Here is a 25,134-nt window from a genome sequence, read left to right as displayed (position 1 = left end):
ATCCGAGTTTATTTGAAGCGTTCATTTTATTTCAAAGCACAGTTGGAAACACAAAGTGTCTCTTTGCTTTTCGTCTTTTAAACACTAAAAATCACCGACAACTCAAGTTTTCAGGACTCACATTTGGTTTTTCTACCAAGTAGAATAGAAAATAAAAATACAAAACCTCCTTAAAGTACTTCAACATCATTCTTGACAAGTTTCTTCTGTCAGACCTTGCATGGAACAATGCATATCAATAAATGCATCGTTGTAAACAGAAGTAGAATTACGATAGAAAACCTCATGGGCACAAACGGGTTGTAACTTCAGGAGTTCAATGTTGGAGGAACCGAACAAACGACTCCTCCAATTCCACACGTCGAGACCCAACAGGCACCCGGTGGGTGCGAGTCACCACCGCTCGAGTGCGGTAGCAACTCGGTTGTGGGTTACAGGTCTATTTACTGTCTGGTATGAACTCAAACCCACAGACGAGACGGCAATCAAGAGTCACTGACTTTATTGACGCAAATCAATTACTGCTGTCCACCAGAGTGCAGACAAGGTCAAGGCATGAGGACACCCCCTCCCTCCTCCTAGTTAAGCACTTTAAAAGTAAAAAGCCTCTGAAGACTGCAGTTCAGCAGTAAAAGTACACACTTTAACAGGTGTGCTTAATAAGTAAGAATCAATAACTGCTGAAAAAAACAGTGATTTTGTTGCTGTTGTTCCAATGATCAGACAAGAAGCATTGCATTTTGGGATCGGTAGTTAAAACCTTCTTTGTCTATGTTTGCCAGTATTATTATTATTAGTAGTAGTAGTAGTAGTAGCAGGAGCAGTAGTAGTAGAATCTTCAGAGATTCTGTCCATGCTACTGGTAGCAGCAGCGCCAACATTCAAAGCAATGTCACTCTGTTTGTAAACAGTGAGCAGCCGATACTTCACCCAAAGTCTTTTTGCTCCCAACTACTCACTAATATTATAGTATTCTGCTCACTGCCCCCCCCCCTTACTTCTTAGTGAATACAGAGTGTAGAAAGAGCCAGCCACGTGCATTTAGCTTGAAGCTAAACCAGAAAACCTCTGGTTCAGTGCTGTAAACAAGCTCAGAACCAGAAGAGTTCTGGTTAGTTCTGGTCTCCAGTCCAGGTATTAGTGGACTACTGGTCCTCCAGCTGGATCAAGGAGACCTGGATGACACCAGATGACCAGGGGAGTTAGAGAACAGACGTTTCTGGACAGTTCACCAGTTGGTAGCGTCAGTCTTCTGAACAGGAGCAGCATGGAGACGAACCAGAGCTCTCCCATTAAGTTCCCTTGGAGGCGGTCTGGGACGTCTCAGGAGACCTGGTCAGACCTGAGACCTGGTCTCACATCGTTAGCTTCGGTCCACACAAGAGTTGATTAGTTTCCGCGAGTGTTCAATAAAGTGTCCTTGGAAACACTAATGAAGACGAGGTCAGGGGGTCAGAGTGGTGGGGAAACTGGTGATGTCATTACTCCACAAAAAGGACTTAATATTTCAACCCTCATTAAAATGTAAATCAGCAACTTTTTGATATTGGTTGCCTCAAAAATAAGCAGACACAGGAAGTGAGAGGAAGCCCGCAGTGACGGTCCTCCACAGAGCTCCAGGTCAGCGGCGTCCAGGTGGAGCTGGAGGCCTGTCATGGTGACGTGGAGCTGGCTTGGCGCTGAGCATCTTCCTCTTTCTCCTTCTCATCTTCACTCAGGAATAATAGTGGGAACATGCCCAGGATACAGCCAATGACCACGCCGATGGCCTTACCCTGGGGGTGGGGGGTCATTATGTTAGCCAACAACTGCGTCTGCTGTTCATAGCACTTTAATGAAGTCTGATGTCTCGAGCTGAGACCCAGGCTAGTTAGCTTAGCACAATGAACGGTAGAGGTGGGAAGTGTTAGCATCGCTCCATCTCTGCCTTCACTATTATAACAAGGGTTGTGTATAACCTTGGTGATGACATCATCTCAAATGAGCTGCTCTAACTTCTACTCGTTTCTCAGGTTTGTCAAATGTGTCAGTCAGCAGGTGCATCATGGGAGTTCAAATGTCTGACTTGATGTGGAAAAGAACATGAGGGTTTCCCATCTTATTATTCCCTTTACTTTGCTCAGCTACTCGGAAGCTAATCTGGTGCGAGCTAAAGCTCAGGAATGTGGCACATCCAGAAATCACAATTTCTTGTTCTGGTTTCCATCAGACCTTAATTCATCAATGATCCAGTCTCACCAGGTGTGCGCTGACCCGGGTCTGCCACATGTCCGCTTGTTTGGGTGTCAAATCCGGGACCTGCATCCCTAGTTTGGATGCCAGAGCCTCCACATAACCTGCGAGACTGGACACACTGGTCTAATCAGAACATTTATGATTCTAAACAGAAAAGTAGTATATTAGTAGCACGTCGGTACTTTAAAATGTCTCATCACGTGACCACACACATCAGCGTCTGTCCTTATATGGGCATCTCGTCTCTCTCATGAGTGTAAAAGGACAAAGAACCCAGAAACAAAGAAACGTGAGATTCTGGTTAAAAGAAAAAGATCTTTTAGAAGCCTGAGCACTGAAGTACATCTCACAGTCTTTGCTCTATTAAACTCTTGTACTCTTCAAAGACCACACAAATAAATCAGAACCCTCTGAGAACTGCTTACCCGAGACCCGCCAGATCCGACACCAGGTTCCCCAGAGCTGCTGCTGCAAACACACACAAGCAAACACAATCTGAGCCCATCTGAGGGAACTTAAACGCACTCAAAATACTCGCCTGGAAATTTAGACGACTTCATCGGAGGTGTGGTTGGACCCCAGGGTGACTCAGCAGTTTGGAGGACTGGACCTGGCCGCTGCTGGGCACTTTCAGACGCCGGACACTGATTCTGTACTTGTCATTTGGATTTTCGTCACAAATGACATTTTGGTACAACGACTCAGGCACGGCAGGAATTAGATAAGAATATACAGAATGTGTGACGTTGCTCTGACGTCATACTAACATCCTACAAAAATCCCTCCAACACTGTTAAGGTGGCGTTGAGTTTGAAAAACAGACTACAGAGCAGTTACTATGGAAACGCCATCATTGCCCTCCATTATGCTCTCGACTTGACGTCTTCAGTGTTTTCCAGTACGTTCCAGACGTCAAACGGGACGCAGCAGAAAACCAGACTGAACAGGCAGAAAGGTCACATGCTAGCGGATCGACGATGTGACTGCACGTGACTGGCTGAGCTCCGTCTTTCCTCCGACCGGCCGCACGCCTGAGGAGCACCCGAGACTCTGCTGCGCTCCCACCTTTGTGTAGTCGTGAGAATGACAAGCAGCCAACTCAAGATCAAAGCAGTGAAATCAAAGAGCCAGTTGGAGGGAATTTTACATATCACAGTGAACCTCAGGAAACCACCCAGAGGTGGCGCTCCGTTCTTTCTCCATCATTTCACTGTCAGCTTCAAAACAATCACACTTCATCACCACAGCTGGTAGCTACAAAGAACAAACGGACTTTTTCCACAGTGAAGCAGAAAATACACTGTTGATGATCTGTAAGGAGCGGCGTAGCTCCGCCCCCTCAGCAGACCTCAGGGGCTGCTTCCTGCATCGGGAACTCAGTGAGACGATCTCATCCTGACGGAGTCTGATGGTCACGTGGAGCATGATAAAGCTGAGTCAGCAACACAAGCTAGAAGAGCTTCTCCAGCCTCAATGATCAGGGAATTAGTTGATGAACCAGACATGGTACCTGGAGGGAGAGCAGAACCTGCTTAAGCCTCCCATTGGCACTCTGCAGAGAAATTAGAACCAAGTAACCATGGGAACAGAATTATCTAGTGGTGGAAGGAGGGAGAGAAGCCAGGAACCAGTGACTGTACACTTTGACAGCATGATAAAAGATGTTGAAGTGTCACTTATTCACCACATGACACACAAACGATCACAAAATCCAGGTACTACGGAACTGGCATATCGATGGTATTGTTTTATGTTCATGGTTTCATCAGTCCAACAGGAAGTGGTCGTGTCAGGGAGGAGGTGTGTTTGGAGTCCAACAGGAAGTGGTCGTGTCAGGGAGGAGGTGTGTTTGGAGTCCAACAGGAAGTGGTCGTGTCAGGGAGGAGGTGTGTTTGGAGTCCAACAGGAAGTGGTCGTGTCAGGGAGGAGGTGTGTTTGGAGTCCAACAGGAAGTGGTCGTGTCAGGGAGGAGGTGTGTTTGGAGTCCAACAGGAAGTGGTCGTGTCAGGGAGGAGGTGTGTTTGGAGTCCAACAGGAAGTGGTCGTGTCAGGGAGGAGGTGTGTTTGGAGTCCAACAGGAAGTGGTCGTGTCAGGGAGGAGGTGTGTTTGGAGTCCAACAGGAAGTGGTCGTGTCAGGGAGGAGGTGTGTTTGGAGTCCAACAGGAAGTGGTCGTGTCAGGGAGTAGGTGTGTTTGTAGTCCAACAGGAAGTGGCCATATATGGAAGAAGGGGTGTTTCCTTCTGGTTCTGGGTTGCTGCTCATGCGGACAACCGTAGGGAGCTCACTAACCTCCTGGAAACCCATGGGGTTCAGGTGAGCTCGCTGGAACTTACTGCCTTTCTGCTTTCAATCTGATTTTGTTCACTCCCATTCACAGCTGCTAACGTCACGGCCGGTTCCAACATGAGAGCCGCCATCTTGTTTGTGTACGTTGGCTTTTTCTCTTTATTTCAGCTCTGTTGTTCTGTTTCAGGCTCGCTAGCTCCAAGTAGCATTTTGCAGAGTTCATGTGAGCCCATGGGGACTTACTTCAACTTTCACATTCGTTCCCCTCCACTGTTTGTTTACATCTGCCTTCCCTCTGTTATTCTGGCTTGGTGCATTTTTGTTTCCACGTCAGCCTTTTAGCTCCTGGAAGCCTGTGGAGCCCATGTGAGCTCGTTGGTACCTACTTCCTTCAACCTTCGCTTCCTTTTATTCATCCATCCACCTCAGAGCGAAGCCCACCACAGCAACCAACCACATCAGAACCACCCTGAACAAGCTGGAGGAAACACATCTTCCTCACTGGGTCTGAGATGGAGGAGAAGGAGATAAGCAAGGAGGTCAAAAGAGCCATCAAGATCGCCAAGCTGAAGTACAAAAACACAGTGGGGGAGAAATTCCCTCAGGGGAACCGCAGCGTCTGAACGGAATGACAGCTGTTAACTCTGTCACCAGCGACTCAGTCCACTTCAGTGGCAGCAGCCACCCATCCCTCCCCAACCACCTCAACTCCTTCTACACCAGGTTTGAGACCGACAACTCCACCCAGCTTGCCAACACCAGGTCCCACCTCAAGCCCGGCGCATCCCCCCTCACATTCTGCACCAAGGATGTTGTGAGGGCCCTCCAGAGGACCAAGATGAGCGCCGACAACACCACTGGCCGGGCCCTCAAACACTGCACCGACCAGCTTGGGTGCATCTTCCAAAGCCTCTTCCAGACCTCCATGGACACTGGCGCTGTCCCCAAGCTCTGGAAACACATCCTCTCTTGGACAGGCTCACAGCTCCACCCCCTTCAATTTTCATACCAGGCAAGCGGAGGCGTCAGCGACGCCCGAGCCTTCATCATCAACCTGTCCACAAACACTTGGAGCTTCCCAACACCTCGGCCAGGCTTCTGTTTCCATACTTCTCCTCTGCTTTTAACACCCTGCAGCCACACATCCTGGCAGACAGGCTCCAGACCCCTCCCACGCTCTCTTCCCGGCATTCCAGAGGCTGCCATCCAGTCCCAGGCTCCAGTGTCCAGCCTGCAGGACCCAGAGGAGGAGATCCACCTTTGTCCCCCAGGCTGTCCTCCTCCTGAACTCTGACCTCCCTGCACTCTGACCCCTGGTACCACCCACAAGACCGCCAATGGCCACTTGTCCTACACCGAGTGTACGCCTGTACTTCCTGTATGTGCTGCAACTGTATTTATACTCTATTCATGCTACGATTCATCCTGTACAGACCACAATATTTGCAAAGTACCTCTCATTCAATCATTAATGTAATTATACTACTTACCTTTTGTGCACTACTACTTCTTCTGCACTACTACCTCTACTGCACTACTACTTCTTCAGCACTACTACTTCTTCAGCACTACTACCTCTTCTGCACTACTACCTCTACTGCACTACTACCTCTACTGCTCTTCTACTTCTTCTGCTCTTCTACTTCTTCTGCACTACTACCTCTACTGCACTACTACTTCTTCAGCACTACTACTTCTTCAGCACTACTACCTCTTCAGCACTACTACCTCTACTGCTCTTCTACTTCTTCTGCTCTTCTACTTCTTCTGCACTACTACCTCTACTGCACTACTACTTCATCTGCTCTACTACTTCTTCAGCACTACTACCTCTACTGTACCACTGCTTCTTCTGCACTACTACCTCTACGGCACTACTTCCTCTACAGCACTACTACTTCTTCAGCACTACTACTTCTTCAGCACTACTACCTCTACTGCACTACTACTTCTTCTGCTCTACTACTTCTTCTGCACTACTACTTCTTCTGCACTACTACCTCTACTGCACTACTACTTCTTCTGCTCTACTACTTCTTCTGCTCTACTACTTCTTCAGCACTACTACCTCAAATATACCACTGCTTCTTCTGCACTACTACCTCTACTGCACTACTACTTCTTCTGCTCTACTACTTCTTCTGCTCTACTACTTCTTCTGCACTACTACTTCTTCTGCACTACTACCTCTACTGCACTACTACTTCTTCTGCTCTACTACTTCTTCTGCTCTACTACTTCTTCAGCACTACTACCTCAAATGTACCACTGCTTCTTCTGCACTACTACCTCAACTGCACTACTACTTCTTCTGCACTACTACCTCTACTGCTCTACTACTTCTTCTGCTCTACTACATCTTCAGCACTACTACCTCTACTGTACCACTGCTTCTTCTGCACTACTACCTCTACTGCACTACTACTTCTTCTGCACTACTACCTCTACTGCACTACTACTTCTTCTGCTCTACTACTTCTACTGCACTACTGCTTCTTCAGCACTACTACCTCTAAAGCACTACTACTTCTTCTGCACTACTACTTCTTCTGCACTACTACCTCTACTGCTCTACTACTTCTTCTGCACTACTACTTCTTCTGCACTACTACCTCTACTGCTCTACTACTTCTTCTGCACTACTACTTCTTCAGCACTACTACCTCTACTGCACTACTACTTCTTCTGCTCTTCTACTTCTTCTGCACTACTACTTCTTCTGCACTACTCCCTCTACTGCACTACTACTTCTTCTGCTCTACTACTTCTTCTGCACGACTACTTCTTCTGCACTACTACCTCTACTGCACGACTACTTCTTCTGCTCTACTACTTCTTCAGCACTACTACCTCTACTGCACTACTACTTCTTCTGCACTACTACCTCTACTGCACTACTTCTTCTTCTGCACTACTACCTCTACTGCACTACTACCTCTACTGCACTACTACTTCTTCTGCTCTACTACTTCTTCTGCACTACTACTTCTTCTGCACTACTACCTCTACTGCTCTACTACTTCTTCAGCACTACTACCTCTACTGCACTACTACTTCTTCTGCACTACTACCTCTACTGCTCTACTACTTCTTCTGCACTACTACCTCTACTGCTCTACTACTTCTTCAGCACTACTACCTCTACTGCACTACTACCTCTACTGCTCTACTACTTCTTCTGCTCTACTACTTCTTCAGCACTACTACCTCTACTGTACCACTGCTTCTTCTGCACTACTACCTCTACTGTACCACTGCTTCTTCTGCACTACTACCTCTACTGCACTACTACTTCTTCTGCTCTACTACTTCTACTGCACTACTACTTCTTCTGCACTACTACCTCTACTGCTCTACTACTTCTTCTGCTCTACTACTTCTTCAGCACTACTACCTCTACTGTACCACTGCTTCTTCTGCACTACTACCTCTACTGCACTGCTACTTCTTCTGCTCTACTACTTCTACTGCACTACTGCTTCTTCAGCACTACTACCTCTACTGCACTACTACTTCTTCTGCACTACTACCTCTACTGCTCTACTACTTCTTCTGCTCTACTACTTCTTCAGCACTACTACCTCTACTGTACCACTGCTTCTTCTGCACTACTACCTCTACTGCACTACTACTTCTTCTGCTCTACTACTTCTACTGCACTACTACTTCTTCTGCACTACTACTTCTACTGCACTACTACTTCTTCTGCACTACTACCTCTACTGCTCTACTACTTCTTCTGCTCTACTACTTCTTCAGCACTACTACCTCTACTGTACCACTGCTTCTTCTGCACTACTACCTCTACTGCACTACTACTTCTTCTGCTCTACTACTTCTACTGCACTACTGCTTCTTCAGCACTACTACCTCTACTGCACTACTACTTCTTCTGCACTACTACTTCTTCTGCACTACTACCTCTACTGCTCTACTACTTCTTCTGCACTACTACTTCTTCTGCACTACTACCTCTACTGCTCTACTACTTCTTCTGCACTACTACTTCTTCTGCACTACTACCTCTACTGCACTACTACTTCTTCTTCTCTTCTACTTCTTCTGCACTACTACTTCTTCTGCACTACTCCCTCTACTGCACTACTACTTCTTCTGCTCTACTACTTCTTCTGCACGACTACTTCTTCTGCACTACTACCTCTACTGCACTACTACTTCTTCTACACTACTACTTCTTCTGCACTACTACCTCTACTGCTCTACTACTTCTTCTGCACTACTTCTTCTTCTGCACAATTACTTCTTCTGCACTACTACCTCTACTGCTCTACTACTTCTTCTGCACTACTACTTCTTCTGCACTACTACCTCTACTGCTCTACTACTTCTTCTGCACTACTACTTCTTCTGCACAACTACTTCTTCTGCACTACTACCTCTACTGCTCTACTACTTCTTCTGCACTACTACCTCTACTGCTCTACTACTTCTTCTGCACTACTACTTCTTCTGCACAACTACTTCTTCTGCACTACTACTTCTTCTGCACTACTACCTCTACTGCTCTACTACTTCTTCTGCACTACTACTTCTTCTGCACAACTACTTCTTCTGCACTACTACCTCTACTGCTCTACTACTTCTTCTGCACTACTACCTCTACTGCTCTACTACTTCTTCTGCACTACTACTTCTTCTGCACAACTACTTCTTCTGCACAACTACTTCTTCTGCACTACTACCTCTACTGCTCTACTACTTCTTCCTCACTACTACCTCTACTGCTCTACTTCTCCTATCATGCACTTTACAAAGCAACAGCTGCTAACCCTGGGAGGTGGAGACTTCCTTGCACTTCCTTACCTCATGTTTGTTGTTGTGTAACCAACCATACCACTCATTGCTCCCTTGATTGCCCCCCCACAGGGATGAATAAAGTTTTCTGAATCCGAGTCCCATTTATCCTTCTGTCAGAGGAAGAGCCAGACATGATGGTGGACTCGTCTCTCAGCTGACCTTAGAAAATGTCACTGATATTTGACTGAGTCCACAATTTGAGTCCTCAGTCATTTACAAGCACAAGCTTGGACAACAGAGACCAGGTGAGAACCCAGGTTCCACCTGTAGAAGTTCTGGACCTGTGTGTTGGTGGACTCTTACCAGCCATGGTGGAGATGCCCAGAGTGACTCCGATAGAAAGTTCAATCTGTGTTCCCTGGAGGAGGAGGAGAGGAGGGTCATCCAGAATCATTCAGAACTCGATGATCTATGCAGTCAAAGCACTCACAGCTGCAATCATGATGGCATTGTCAAGGAAGCCGAAGCCGACGAAGGGAACAGCGTTGTGGAACAAAACTGCAAAGACACAAATGAGTGAAGTCACGCTGGAGCATCCGAGACGGAAAATCTGACATTTAAAGTGGATTATTTTAGCGGTTTTCATCGATCTCACTGATGTTGGATGAGACAGAATTACAGCGCCATGATAATAGAAACCTTCCCGGCCCAGCAGGGACATTCAGTTGTAGCAGCTCAGCAGAGCACGGAACGTAGTGGCAGAACGCAGAACGTGGGAACAGGCTGAGAGACTGACGTCACTCACAGATCAGAGATCAGAATGACGGCTCTGACTGTTGGACCACCCTACCAACCTGCTGGGACCCAACCTGACACACCCACAGCTCTGGACCCTGTTCACCCTCCAGAGGAGCTGCCACACTCAGGAACCTGGGAGCCTGGGAACCCAGAACCCTGAGAACCAACCCTCGCCGCTCAGGTATCTGGGGTGTATGTGGAGTGTGTGCTGTCACACGTCATGTGGACATCATCCACAAAAGTGTCCAGAGGATCTCCTGCCCGGGGGGGATCATCATTCTGGACCAGCTCATTCTGGTTTTAACATTTTGGGGAACCCAACAACTCTTCGTCATACTAACAAGAGCATAAAAAAGTAAAAATTGTGATATTTGAACATGAATATTAATCAGTGAATTCATGATCCACCAAAAGTCTGGATCAGCGCCACCATTCCAGTACCCATCTGTGCTCGGATCTGGTCAGCTAAGCGATGAGTAACATCAGCGCCCTTTCTACATGATCAGTGTAAACTGTGTGTGTGTGTGTCTGTGTGTGTGTGTGTCTGTGTGTGTCTCACCGTATCTGATCTGGGCTGCTGTTGGGGGGGAGGGCTCCAAGGTCTCTGAGGTAAACACAAATAGAACAAGTCAGACATTGGTTGCTCAGAAACAACGGAGGTACAGCAGTTTTCTCATGGTGGAACAGGTGACAGGCTCCAGGTGTGAGTGTTGGAGTGATGCGTTAATGGTTTCAGGAGCAACACCAGACCGGGTGAAGGCAGCAGCCGTGCTGCTCAACCAGCTGCCACCTTCTTAAACCAGTGAGACACTGACAGTGGCCTGGGCGGAGGGTTACACTCAGCCAGAGATAGTGCCAAGAAACCCTGGAGCCAGAGAATGTGCTCGCCACAGCACAGGTGCAGACCTGTAGAAGTGCAGAAGTGTGTGTGTATGTGGGTGGGGGGGCAGCTGATTCAGAAGAACTGGGTCACTGGAACAATCTGTCTTCCCATGACCTGCCCAACACATACCAGGTCCATGTCTGAGATGCTGCCAGAGAGGAAAATCTAATCAAAGCCATTTTCCAGCACTCAGGCTGAAATAAACCAGGTTAGGTATGTGTCGGTCCACCAGAAGGTGGCGATGTAGTCAGCGTTACAGTGGCTGCACCAGCCAGCGCAGAAGAAGAAGAAGAAACCCAGCGAGGCATCAGGTTGGCTCATTGTTCCACGTTCACCAGGTGAAGATGGAGGGAGGCCCGGAGGAGCGACTGTCAGCTGGACCAGGTGTCATAGTTCTGTTGGCATCAGCTAGCTCAGGTCCAGGCTAGTTAGCTTAGCCCACTGGCTGGTAGTGGATGAGAAGTGTTGGCATCAGCTAGCTCAGGTCCAGGCTAGTTAGCTTAGCCCACTGGCTGGTAGTGGATGGGAAGTGTTGGCATCAGCTAGCTCAGGTCCAGGCTAGTTAGCTTAGCCCACTGGCTGGTAGTGGATGGGAAGTGTTGGCATCAGCTAGCTCAGGTCCAGGCTAGTTAGCTTAGCCCACTGGCTGGTAGTGGATGGGAGGTGTGGGCATCAGCTAGCTCAGGTCCAGGCTAGTTAGCTTAGCCCACTGGCTGGTAGTGAGTGGGAAGTGTTGGCATCAGCTAGCTCAGGTCCAGGCTAGTTAGCTTAGCCCAATGGCTGGTAGTGGGTGGAAGTGTTAGCAGCAGCTAGCTCAGGTCCAAGCTAGTTAGCTTAGCCCAATGGCTGGTAGTGGGTGGGAAGTGTTAGCATCAGCTAGCTCAGGTCCAGGATGCTGGTGTGTCCAGCAGGAATCCTCCTCCTCCTCATCATCATCAGTAGCAGCAGTCGCTCTTCTAGTCCTCAACAAACCTTTGGTTCTGTTGACCCAAGTTCCAGTGGAGCTTTGGAGGTGCTGCGTCAAATCACTGCGCCCAGTCAGGGTTCCACATTGCCATAGTAGCAAAATGCCTCCCAACCATCTCAGTTAGCCCACTGGTTCTCTGCTTTCCCACTGGAGGCATGTGGAGCTCAATGCTCAGTCCTGTCCCCAAGCTTGTGTGGAACACGGCTCAATGCTGGGAAGGACTCAGGAATGACAGACATTACTAATCAAACAGAAGCTCACTCTTCACCAGCTCTCTAACATCTTCTACATGCCGATATCAGATATGTCTCAGTGACTTTTCCTGCTTTGTAATAACTTTGTAAACCGTAACGAGGCGTTGGGCGCCTCACTCGTCTGAATGAGTGGACGCTGCAGTGTCTTGGAGGCTCATCGCCTGTCACGCCGCCGCGCTGAGGGACCAACCCACTGCCTCCCCCTACGTGTCAGGTTTTGTCGTAAATGACGAGAAAATGACATAAAATCGAGTTCACCTAAACATTCAACACCTGCTGACCGGGAGGTTCAGATCAGCTGATCCAGCTCCTGTCCTCCCCCACACCAGATCCTACACTCACTCACCCACTCACCCACTCACTCTCACTCATATTCACCCACTCACTCATATTCACTCACCCACTCACTCATATTCACTCACCCACATTCACTCACTCATATTCACTCACCCACTCACTCATTCTCACTCACCCACTCACTCTCACTCACCCACTCACTCATATTCACTCACATTCACTCACTCATACCCACTCACCCACATTAATTCACTCATTCTCACTCACTCATATTCACTCACCCACTCACTCATTCTCACTCACCCACTCACTCATATTCACTCACTCATTCTCACTCACCCACTCATATTCACTCACTCACTCATATTCACTCACTCACCCACTCATATTCACTCACCCACTCACTCATATTCACTCACCCACTCACTCATATTCACTCACTCACCCACTCATATTCACTCACTCACTCACTCACATTCACTCACTCACCCATATTCACTCACCCACATTCACCCACTCACTCATATTCACTCACTCACTCTCACTCACCCACTCACTCATTCTCACTCACCCACTCACTCATTCTCACTCACCCACTCACTCACCCACTCACTCATATTCACTCACTCACTCATATTCACTCACCCACTCACTCATATTCACTCACTCACATTCACTCACCCACATTCACCCACTCACTCATATTCACTCACTCACTCTCACTCACCCACTCACTCATTCTCACTCACTCATATTCACTCACCCACTCACTCATATTCACTCACTCACTCATATTCACTCACCCACTCACTCATATTCACTCACCCATATTCACTCACTCACTCATATTTACTCACCCACTCACTCATATTCACTCACTCACCCATATTCACTCACCCACATTCACCCACTCACTCATATTCACTCACTCACTCTCACTCACCCACTCACTCATTCTCACTCACCCACTCACTCATATTCACTCACTCACATTCACTCACCCACATTCACCCACTCACTCATATTCACTCACTCACTCTCACTCACCCACTCACTCATTCTCACTCACTCATATTCACTCACCCACTCACTCATATTCACTCACTCACTCATATTCACTCACCCACTCACTCATATTCACTCACCCATATTCACTCACTCACTCATATTTACTCACCCACTCACTCATATTCACTCACTCACCCATATTCACTCACCCACATTCACCCACTCACTCATATTCACTCACTCACTCTCACTCACCCACTCACTCATTCTCACTCACCCACTCACTCATTCTCACTCACCCACTCACTCACCCACTCACTCATATTCACTCACTCACTCATATTCACTCACCCACTCACTCATATTCACTCACTCACCCACTCACTCACATTCACTCACCCACATTCACCCACTCACTCATATTCACTCACTCACCCACTCACTCATTCTCACTCACTCATTCTCACTCACCCACTCACTCATATTCACTCACTCACTCATATTCACTCACCCACTCACTCATATTCACTCACCCATATTCACTCACTCACTCATATTTACTCACCCACTCACTCATATTCACTCACTCACTCATATTCACTCACCCATATTCACTCACTCACTCATATTTACTCACCCACTCACCCATATTCACTCACCCACTCATATTCACTCACCCATATTCACTCACTCACTCATATTTACTCACCCACTCACCCATATTCACTCACTCACTCATATTTACTCACCCACTCACTCATATTCACTCACTCACTCATATTCACCCACTCACTCATATTCACTCGCTCATTCTCACTCATGACTTTTCCTACGTTCTCCGTTGAATTTCCACAGCGTTCTGACAAACTCCCTCAGACCCCAGCGGACAAAACTGAACTGTTACGGTTCTCGTGCCTGGTTCCTCCAGATCCCGGTTCCTCCGGTTTCCATACCTCCAGCGTTCCCTGTGTGATTGATGTGTGTGCATGTTTACTGAGTGGTTGTCATGGTGATATCAAACACCGGTAACCCGTCTCTGTGACGTGGCCCTCCCGCACTTGTAGTGGGCGGGGCCTACCCTGTCACCTTTGACCTCGGAACGCACCCTGGGCGATGGCCATGGACTCGAAGGTCTGCAGCTCCTGCAGCAAGCACGTCCTCTCCTGCGGGTGGAGCCGGTAGATGAACTCCTTAGCTCTCTTGGGGGAGTTGAACGACTCCCGTGGCTCCTTCCTCCCGTGGGTTCCCATCAGACAGCTCGGTGTGAGCTGCCCCGACCGCGGCAACAGTTCCCGGAGTCCCGCCCGCCGGACCTGGAGAACCCGCAGCACCGGACGCCTCAACATGGTGGGAAACGAACTTGGACTCTCTTCTTTATGTCGCTTTTTTGGCCGCAGAACTCAATCACCGCCGCCCGCCTCGAAAGCGGCTCCTGGCTGAAGTTGACTCGTGTTCGGTTCCGACCGTTAAAGGGAAGAAACCAGGTCAGATTAACGGAGCCGCCATAGCCTCCTCGCGGCGGTCACCAGAGTCACGGTCCCAGGCTCGGCGGTCCGGAGTTGGCTCACAAAGTTTAGGCAGATCGGAGGCGCTGAGAAGGCAGCCGACATGAAGGTGCACTTCCGCTGCTAGCTTTCAAAATAAAACTGCCAGCTTCCTGTTTCTTTTATGAACCGTGTAGCTTTGAGTGCATGAAATATGAATATAGTAAAAAATGTATGTTCCCCCTTTTAGGATTTTGACCCTTTTAATTCCAACTTTTTGGAGCCTGCCACAGTCTCTTTTGCATGTATAATTAAAGTGAATACATTAAAAGCCAAACACGAAAAGTGGATGTTTTTGGTGGGTTCACCAAGACATGGTTCATGTCAATAATGAACAATCTTGATTCCCTTCAAATTCCTTAAATCGTGATTGTGAATGCACTGTAATTTCTTTTAGGTTCCAACTTCAGTTCCGATCATACGAGCCAGTTTTTCATCATTTTTAGGGGCCATATTATATCTCCCAGTGTAATAGTTTCATCTTCCTGTTGCATTCCCAAACAGTGTGCGTTTATTGTGAAACAGCTTGTGGATGGAGCTGTTGCAATTTTAGTGCAGCCCCTTGTGATGCGTTAAGGGGCATCAAAATCTGAACTGCTTGTTGAACGACAAGACGACACAGCAAACCCCGCCCCCATCAAGTACCAGGTTGTGTTTATGAGGAGCAGAGAATTCCATCATGTCCCCGCTGCACCGGCCCACTCTCACCTCGACCAGCCCTCCTTACTGGGTGTGAAGCTGGACAGGATGCTGGTGGATCCGAGTCCCATGCCCTGAATCATTACAGGCCCCGCATGTCAGACTGGGGGTCTATATGACACTGGGGTCAGCAGCAGGGGTGCTCCACAGGGGACTGGGCTCCCTCCCATTCACCCTCTCCATGTCCAACATCCAGTCAAACAGATGCAAGTCTTTTACAGACGTGTTCAATGAGTGCTCGTATGGCTGAAGGTGCTTTTGTCTCGTTATTCACCCTCAGTTGTGTTCCAGCTGGCTAGTTTTAACTCCCGTCTCACTCAGGCTGGGGGGTCGTCTGTCACTGCTCGCGGCCTCATGGAGGATATCACCACACTTCTGTCTCAAGTATTCATGCGTCTGTGGTTTCTTGTGAGGTCAAGCTGAGTTTATCTGATCCAACCACCTGATGGAAACACGCCTCATCCCCTTTTTCCTTTTTTGAGATTTTTCAAGAGGTTCCATCCACAGCGGGAAGGAAACCAGGCTGGTGAAGTTCCAACCTTCAACTGTGGGAACAAGTCCCTTTTGACCACAGCCCCGTGAAGTGTTTGAAGTTCTGTAACTGTACAGACGCTGCAGAGCTGCATCAAACAGTATCGCGACGAAGCAGAATCGCGTGAGCAAAGATGTAAAACAGGCTCACGAGGCCAGAGCTGTGACGTCTACAGCTCAGTCACGACTACTTCAACCCGTCGAGCCAGGGCAAGAATCATCTAGACCAGCAGTGTTGCCATCCACAGGTACAATGGCTGGACTGCAGGTGACGGTGCGCCGAGTGACCACGAGACGCATTGCCACATGGTGTTGAGATGGAGGCCAAGGACAATATCAAAGACGATTTTATTTCCATAAATCTTTTTAAAACAAAAGGCAAAACGAACCGCTCTTATCTTCCTCAAAAGCTTCGTCATCTTCATCAGTTGAAATGTGTGTAAAAGTTTCCCAAACAAATCAAGACTCCGTCTTTCTCATCCATGACCTCAGATTCCTCACAGCTTCAGACGTGCACCACCCACTGGAGGGGCTCCTTCCTCGGCTGGACTCATTCAGGGGTTCACTTTGTGCCGGCAGATCTTGGATCAGTAGGACGTCGCTTGTCCTACGCTACAACTGTCAAGAACCCTAATAAAGGAGTTGATGCAACCAGGATGGGGGGGTGAGGTCACATGATTGTTTATAGAACTTTAAATAAGGTCTTTGTAGAATTGATGAAACAGTTCTGACTCAGTTATTTCCTCCACAAACTTCTGATTCGACGCCCAAATCTTCCACCACGTGAACGGCCACCTTCACTCCACTCCAACTGCAGCTATTCTCAGGATTCAAACACACTTTTAAAATTTTTTTTTCACCCCCCCCAAAAAGTTCCCATGGTCAGATCCATGTCTGAAAAGACCTGAGGCCTGGGGTCCTGCAGGGGGGCCCTGAGACAAGGAGCAGTTCCACCTCAGAAAAGGTGCATGGCACGGACCCTCGGACAGTGCCAGATGGAAGAAAGACACATTGAACCTCTCCACTGTTTGGGGACAGAAATGCGTGTCAAACCAGCATGGGTGCTGGTTCTGTGACATACGGAACCTCCTGCACCAAGAACCCATTACCTGGGTTTGAGCTTTTCTACTTTTAACCAATCATATTAGCAGGCTGAGCCAACGTGGTACAGAAGCAAGAATACAGAACCCAAACACTGATGAGTGGACGAAGGTGGCGAGTAGCCAGAATTCTTCTTTTTATACTAAAGGGAGAAAGTGTGCACGTTTATTACATGTACAATAACGTACACAAAAGTGAGCACGGTCACACAAGAGACCAGTAGTCAGTCAGAGGTATATCAGTGATTCCAGTAGCAGTCACACACCTCTAGTTTTCTCTGGAGCCTACAGAAAACTGCTGCATTCTCTGGCTGGACGCATCACACACTCACCAAGTTTGCTAGAGGAACACAACTTTTTTGAAAATCTGCTCATTTATGAGTTGACAGGGCTGTGCTAACACTTCCCACCCACTACCATTCATTGTGCTAAGCTAACTAGCCTGGGTCTCTACCTTCTTCTATGTGGATGAAGGACATAAGCACATTTCCCAAAAGATGATGTGTTCCTTTAAGGCAAAACTTGAACCGCAACCCATGTGAGTCAGGAACAGAACCCTGGAGGATGGTTCAGAAGGACTAGAAGCTTTGAGAGCAATCAAGGTAACAAAAGCGAATGAGGTTGATATTCTGCGTGGAACCAGACAGAAGAGGCTAAAGCACAGTAAACACTGACAGCACATTTCTCTTGGCTGTTCTCTCATATTCTTACTTCAGCATGTCAGAACAGTTAGAGAAAAAAAGGTAAAACTGCAATTTTTTGGCTCTCATAACTTCTTTTGCTCACCAACTCCATCCCCTCGACCCCATCCTGACCTGGAGATGGATTCAAGCTAACACTGTCCCGAGGCTCGTCCTTCACCAGCAGCTTTTCCCCTGGAAGCCACTGCAAGGGACCGTGAACTGCATGTTTAAGACATCGTCTAAGCACATTACATGTCGGCAGGCACACTGCACATGAGCACACAACCACACACACACACGCACCCACGGGCTGCACACGTGACAACCACATGCAACATAGAAACCTTCTGAGACGCAAAATGTTGATTCAAAAGCTTGTAGAAAGAAAATGTGCAAAACTGCCCAAATAAGATATCTGACAGACAATGATACTGAAACAAGCGACGCTCCAGGGAACACTGGGGTTCTCCCAGTAGAACGTCTCGTTCCCTGCTGCGTGGATAAAAACATGGGGTTGTCACTTCCTGTTGGACTACAAACACACCCCATACACCATGATAACCTGTAGATGGCTGAATCCTAACAAAGGAAAGAATCTTAGCATCAGTGATGCAGCCCCCCCCCCCCACACACACACACACACACGAGCCCTTGTAGAGTAAAATCCAAAATCAAACAAAAGAAACTCCGACTAACAGAAACAAACATCCCTGACTTTATCAAGAACAAATTAAGATGCAGAAGTTGTGTTTTAGAATTCTCTTTAACTTAAATATTATAAAGCTATACGTATATTTTCCTCTCGTCCTTCAGCGTCAGTCCTCTGTGGAGTCTGTGTCGTCATTGATATAGTCTTCCTCTATTGGCGTGCCACCATTCTGAGTCCCCCACTCATCTTCGTCGTATTCTATGCTGTCGTTGTCCTCCAGCAGCTCATTGTCCAGCTCCTCTGGCCTGCCTGCAGCTCGTACCACACCTGCTACTCCATCAACCGGGAGTTCACCACCGGGCTGTCTGTACTGGTTTTCTCCTGGTGCTGGCGGGGCCGCTGCAGCGGCGTCCTGCGGCACTGCGTAGCCCCCGTTGTTGTTGGAGAAGGCGGCTCTGTCTCGACCCTCCTCCTCAACGTAAACTCTCTGGTGGCACATGGGGCAGGAGTCCTGGATGTAGAGCCACTTTCTCAGGCACAGCGCGTGGAAGTAGTGGTGGCAGGGCGTGATGCGGGCTGAGTTGGTGAACTCTTGGTAACAAATGGCGCACACGTCCTCGATGTCCTTCAGCTCATCACCACGGATCTCTGGCAGGGAGTTGATCTTCTTGACGGCGGTGCGGCGGTTGATGAAGGTCTTCCAGCCATTTTTGGCCTGCAGATAGATGTTGAAGTACGCGTGCAGACACATCATGCAAGCGCGTATTTTACTCCCCGACTCAAACATCATGGTGTAGGCGCCATTTCCGAACATGATGACACCAAACAGGAACTCGATGATGTTGCCTGTGGAACGCACGTAGTAGACATAATCGTCCAGCTTCTCCCAAAGGACATTAGAGAAGCCGTCGGCCATGAAGAGCCCGTAGACCGTCAGCGACACCACCACCTAGGAGGAGGGGGACATGAGAACGTTCACTCAGTCTATTGGTCAGAACAAAACTAGGAACACAAGAACTACCAGTGTTCCGTGTATTGAATCAGAGGTTCTCAACAGGTGGGTGGGGACCCAAACGCGTCTGATACTGTGCTTTTCTGTCGATGCACGTGTGTCCAGTCGTTGTGTTGATGCCAGACCACATTCATGCAGTATCGACACGGCGGAACACGACAGAGGACACATGGAAGAAGAACATGGCGTTGACGCTCCTGCTGCAGTGACGAGTGTTATGAGGTCTGATGATGAAGGAGTGAAGAGGAGCTACCGAGGGACTCATCTTCATCCTAGTGGTGAGTGCCGGTGGCTACATTCAGCAACAGCAGTCCCACAGTAGCTGCTTGTTTCTGCTGAAGCGGGGAATCGGAGGGAGGAGCTTCAGCATTAAACTGATGTGTTGGTGGTCAGGACACTACATTCTCTGTGCATCTCTTTCACTTTTGAAAGCTGTGTCGCGGTTGCTGTGGGTATTCAACTTGTGTTTACCATATTCGTGTCCACAAGCTGTTTCTGGTCTCACCTTGAGACAAAGCTCCACACAGAAGGCGGTGACGGCGAAGAGCCAGGTGTTGAGAGCGTAGTGGTGCCAGAGGGCGTAGCTGAGCACCACAGGGAGCACGAAGAGCGCCACGGACACCAGGAGGACAGGAAAATGGCGGCGAACAGAGGAAACATGGGATGCGCTGAGCGACATCAGGACAGGGTCAGTCATGCCGTGGATGAAGTGCAGGATGGCGGTCAGCAGAAGGCACATGTTCCGACTCAGGCGGACCTTCAGAACACAGCAGGAGAGATGATGTCAGGCCACGGCGTAAGATCTGGTGAAGGTCTGTTGGTAACGTCTAGATGACGTGGTTTTACCAGCTCCTGCTAGCTTCATCAACTCTGGACACCTCAAGACTTGTTCAACAGGGAGTAGAAAGAAGTAGACCTTGAACAGACACTTCACCTACAACGTGTATTTTGCCATTCAAGTACTCACTTGAGCTCAGAGATCTTTTTCCCCATGCATTGCTTCACTGTAACTCCAGAATGCAGGAAGAGCCAGCTATGCATTTATGTCTATTTAGCTTGAAGCTAATGGAGACTGACGGCTAACAGCGAAACTGTACAAAAATGTCTGTTTACATCCTCTCCAGGTCGTCTGGTTTATCCAACTAAATTAACAGAATGAGCACTTCAGGTGTGAAGTTCAAGAGAAGCTGGAAGAGTTCCGTTTAATTTGTTGTGTCAGTGGATCCCTGATCCTCCGTCTGGATCACGGACACCTGGACTACACCAGACCACCTAAAAGGTGGTGACCAGACGTTCCTGGTCAGTTTAGCTGTTAGCATCAGTCTCTGTTAGCTTCAAGCTAAATATACGTGGCTGGTTCTTCCTGCAGTCTGGAGTCACTGAGATGGGTTGGAGGAGGGAGACCACCTGAGTGAGCTGAGTCCTCCTGGTAGTGAGGACTTGGAATTTAAGTAAATTCAGAAGTTCAAGTTACTTAAAGGAGACAAATTGTATGACGACAAACGGATGAAGACGGTAGCGTAAAATGAAAACCTGCCAATGTGAGGAGGAGGGAATCAGAGAAGCACAACTGAAATATGCAACACTTTACTGGTTCCAGAACTTGTAGTACAATGTGTACTTTTCCTTTGATACTTCAGTAAAGTTATCATCAAACACTTCCACACTGTCTTGTCACTGACTTTCAAACCGAGACTTTTACCACAGTATCAGTTCATCAGAACCACCGCTGTCTCTGCGAGATTGGGGTGTTAATAGTTTCTGTGCACAGAAATGAACCGGCAACCTGGACTAGCCCCGCCTCTCACCCCAGACGGTGAAGGTTCACTAACTGTTCCATCTGCTTCCCTGCCAGCACCATGTTAGAGCCACATACCAGGCGTTCCTCTGGATCCAGACTACTCAGGCCAGTCTGCAGAGCCAGGATGAAGAACAGAACCGGAGCCACAAAGCCTAAGCGTTTATCCTCTTCCTCCGTGGAACCTAAATGAGACGTGACACGTTTACATCAGGCACACTCGGACGTAGCTGTGCGTGGCAGGCTCGGCCGTACCTATGAAAGCCAGGATGCTGAGGCCCAGATAGTGTGCCAGCGAGGAGATGACGGCGCTCATGCCCAGAACAGTGAGCGTGGAGTCACAGCCAGAGATGATCAGGTTGCTCGTCAGGTCCCAGAAAACATCCCAGCTCAGAAGGTAACCCTGCAGGGAGCCATGCGAATGCCATCAGCGCTGGACTTTTTCTGCTCTGACGATGCCTTCTTACTGGTTGTGTATTACTGACTGTCACTGATCAATGAGAAGGCTCCTGATTTAGATTGCAGGTGTACTAGAAAAAATACATTTATTAATATCAAGGCTTTTATGATCCCTTGAATGAAGAATGTATTTAGTCCACTTCTCATTTTAAATGTTGACAGATTACGTAGAGGGTAAACAAGCTCAACTCTCGGTGCAGCACAGAAGAAGAGTCCTGACACACTGGACAGCGTTGTTCATGGATCCAGGGTCTCTGCGTCCATGAATGAACTCAATCACCCGGCAGCAGGTGCCGGTGCAGACGTATTGGCTTGGTGAACAGCAACCAATTACTGCACCCGATCTTACCTGTGAGAAAGCGCTCCCATCTGCTGCTCCACCTGTGGCGTCACCACTCTCCCTCCTCACCGCCCGAACCACATAGACCAAGATTAGAGCCTGAGCGGTGACCCGGGTCAGCCAGAACACCCGCAGAACATCAGGGAACCGGATTCTCTTCCAGGTGTCTTCTAAGAGCAGCTGAAGTCCGTAGATCCTGTACATGTGGCGTATCAGCAGGTAGACATACCTGCAGGAGTAGTAGAACCATTTGAGCCTCATGGCCAGGCACACGGCGGTGTTGAGGGCCAGGGCCACGCCTGAGAACACCGCCACCAGCTGCCTGACATCCACGGGCAGTTCAATCATCAGCCCCCACAGAGGGATCATGATGTCCAGGACCACCAGTGCAGCAAACACCGACTGGAGGTTGAGCAGGAACACGTAGCCCACACCAAAGGCAAGCTGGACAGCAGCCATGCCCAGCCACAACGTGGGCCCGTTCCTGGGCAGCAGCCGGAAGCCCAGCGCCGCTTTGTAGTAGGCGCTGTAGAAGTCTATGTGAGAGGTGGCATAATAGTTAATGAGGACCGCCGCCATGCCGAGGAGAACAGCGAAGAAGAGTGTGTAGAACTTGAACAAGGCTTTCTGGGAGAGCAGCAGCACCACACTGGAGACGAAGACCCCTGGGGGACAGAGGACAGGAACTCCTGTCAGACCTCCAGGAACCAGTGCTTACAAACTCACATGGCAAGTTTCTGCTGATGGTTCTGACTTGTATTAGAAAGATGGTGGTATGAGTGTGGAGGGCTGCATGGAGGTTTACACAGACACCTCAAGCATACAGCGTTCACCTTTGAAGTGCAGACTGACCAACTGATCGGTTTGACTGAGTGATCGGCTCAGATGGGACATTCTGAGTTTTAAGCTCTGGAGTATTCAGCTCATGAAGATGACTTCCCCCCTGCATCACTACTTTGTGTCTCCAGAATGCAGGAAGAGCCAGCCACGTATATTTAGCTTGAAACTAACGGAGACTGATGGACTGACAGTGGATCCAGGAACTCTTTACAAACATTTTTGGTTCAAAAGAACCTCAAACAATCAATAACATATAGTTGGCTGGCAATTAATTTCCATTTGATTGATTAACTGCAGCTCTAACTTGTCAATTTCCATCAGAACGAGGACGCTGCAGCACCAGAGACAGGTGATAGTCAACCAGGTAAAAGGTTGCATGAAATCTCTGTGCACAGCACGAGTCGGTGGCTCCATCCCGTGACATCCCTGAGGCACATTCTACACTCCAGCACCGATAGTATCTACTGGACAACATTTACTTTTCATGATTGCATTTAAATGAACAATGTTGATTTCTGAAGTGTGGAGCCTGAATCTTAGTGAATGTAGTAATTTAATTAAACACACAAGAACAGAAAATGTAGGTTGCAAAAACCAGGGCAGTCATGAGTCCTCCAAGGTCATTCCAAATCAACATTTCTAGGCGTAGCTGCTGATACCACACGTCCAAAGCCGTGTTGAGGAATCTTGTTCTTGGCCCTCTTGGCTAACACCACCGGCACGAGCAGATCAAAGGTCTGCGAACGGAACGAACCTGGATTATGTAACCTGCCCGTTGTTGATGTGCGGAGGGTCGATCTGACTTTGAGAGAGAGGAAACCAGCAGGTGCACCTCATGAAGGCAGGACACCAGCCCCCGACCAGCAAGCTGAGCCACCACGTAGGACGAACGACCGTCTGTGACCGCGTCGCTCTGAACCTGCTTCTGACTGCAGAAATGCCCCTTTGGAACAAGAAGCTTCCTCAACGTTGAAAATAGAGAGCAATTTCCGAGGAGTGATTATGTGTATTGAGACGGACAGAACGCTTCAATTATTGGAAGAAATCCGCCGTCGGGGGGAGAAGTTGGTGGAACACCTGAGAGCGCCTGCGGCTGTTAGCTCGCTCGTTCTACGCGTTCATGCAGCTATTAGCGCCTCAGCAGACGGAGTCAAGACCAGCTAGTCGAGTGTCAGACAAAACCTGATGATTCTGACTTTTCTGGCGAGGCTAAATCGGCTTTAGCCGGCCTGGCAGCAGGTGACATCGCCTGACTGCTGAGTAACGTCACAGCCGACGCGGCGGCAGTTAGCCGCGGCTAGCTGTCACCGTGTCGGGGGTTCCGAGATGTTTCCGGCTGTAGCGCTGAGCCCTAGCGGAAAAATACTCACCCATGACTCGAGCCAAAACCTTCCCCATGGCCCCGGCCCATCCCGACCCAGGGTCGTAGTAAGAATTAAAAATGGCGTCGATAATAAAGATGCTGGGGACTCGCAGAGCCACATCCAGCACCGCTAAGGCCTGCTGGCCTATCCAGGTTTGAGTGGTCGCCATGCGGCTCAGGCGACTGGCTTACACACCGAGAGAGGCGGAGACCTCCATGGAGGATTCAAGCTACCAGAAGTCCCCCAACAGCCGCCGCTTCGCGATCAGTGGCGTCTACCAGGCAGCAGTGAGTCTACTGTCGTCCGCCATGTCAGCCCAGCTCAACCTCTCGCTGGTTCTTCTTCTACGGCGTAGCGCTGAACCCGGTCCCCTCCATAACACTACCGCCGCCAGCCGTCGCACTCCGCCATTACACCTTATGGTCAGATAGTGGTCAGACTTCACCGCGGACTCCCAGGAGGTTCCGAAGTGGGTTCAGACGTAGATGGAGGCTTATAGTTCTGAGGAGGATTCATCAAGCTCCTCCTACTCATAGTAGGTGGTTATAGTACATGAAATGGGGATATATACATATTCATGCTGTCAGGCAATCCAAAAAAATATCTAATTAATTACAGGATTTGTAA

At 48.7% G+C, this 25,134-nt stretch overlaps 2 protein-coding genes across 3 annotated transcripts; both read right to left on the bottom strand.

Moving 5' to 3' along the window:
- Position 1: 1 nt before the first annotated feature.
- On the bottom strand, positions 2-15,176 carry tmem65 (transmembrane protein 65). 2 transcript variants are annotated; one of them, XM_086193930.1, is made up of 7 exons: positions 14,594-15,176; positions 10,639-10,683; positions 9,772-9,839; positions 9,645-9,699; positions 2,661-2,700; positions 2,239-2,344; positions 2-1,775 (listed from the first exon to the last, which is right to left on the bottom strand). In XM_086193930.1, exons 1-7 carry the CDS (start codon positions 14,832-14,834, stop codon positions 1,653-1,655), a joined length of 678 nt encoding a protein of 225 aa, XP_086050056.1. In that variant the 5' UTR covers positions 14,835-15,176; the 3' UTR covers positions 2-1,652. The 2 variants fall into 2 exon arrangements, with proteins under 2 accessions (XP_086050056.1, XP_086050055.1); XM_086193929.1 differs by having other exon boundaries at positions 2,661-2,703; positions 14,594-15,162.
- A 1,459-nt stretch (positions 15,177-16,635) lies between these two features.
- Positions 16,636-24,881, bottom strand: rnf139 (ring finger protein 139). The gene is made up of 6 exons (XM_086193928.1): positions 24,514-24,881; positions 22,313-22,968; positions 21,760-21,907; positions 21,583-21,689; positions 20,212-20,463; positions 16,636-19,643 (listed from the first exon to the last, which is right to left on the bottom strand). The coding sequence occupies exons 1-6, from the start codon at positions 24,674-24,676 to the stop codon at positions 18,861-18,863; spliced, it is 2,109 nt and encodes a 702-aa protein (XP_086050054.1). The 5' UTR covers positions 24,677-24,881; the 3' UTR covers positions 16,636-18,860.
- Positions 24,882-25,134: the final 253 nt, after the last annotated feature.

Source organism: Aulostomus chinensis, chromosome 22 (genome assembly GCF_037954235.1).
Source record: "Aulostomus chinensis isolate RoL2024-O1b breed Wild chromosome 22, RoL_Achi_v1.0, whole genome shotgun sequence".
Lineage (NCBI taxonomy): Eukaryota > Metazoa > Chordata > Actinopteri > Syngnathiformes > Aulostomidae > Aulostomus > Aulostomus chinensis.
This window is presented reverse-complemented; position numbering and strand designations above follow the sequence as displayed.

Excerpts from the sequence above, each read along its gene's own strand:
- rnf139 (XM_086193928.1), bottom strand. The coding sequence starts at position 24,676 with ATGGCGACCACTCAAACCTGGATAGGCCAGCAGGCCTTAGCGGTGCTG. Across the intron at positions 22,969-24,513 it reads GGTTTTGGCTCGAGTCATGG|GGGTCTTCGTCTCCAGTGTG; the intron begins GTGAGTATTTTT and ends TCTGTCCCCCAG. Across the intron at positions 21,908-22,312 it reads ATGGGAGCGCTTTCTCACAG|GGTTACCTTCTGAGCTGGGA; the intron begins GTAAGATCGGGT and ends GGCTCCCTGCAG.
- tmem65 (XM_086193929.1), bottom strand. The coding sequence starts at position 14,834 with ATGTTGAGGCGTCCGGTGCTGCGGGTTCTCCAGGTCCGGCGGGCGGGA. Across the intron at positions 9,840-10,638 it reads AGCAGCCCAGATCAGATACG|TTTTGTTCCACAACGCTGTT; the intron begins GTGAGACACACA and ends GTGTCTTTGCAG. Across the intron at positions 2,704-9,644 it reads GGGCATCTCCACCATGGCTG|CAGCAGCTCTGGGGAACCTG; the intron begins GTAAGAGTCCAC and ends GTGTGTTTGCAG.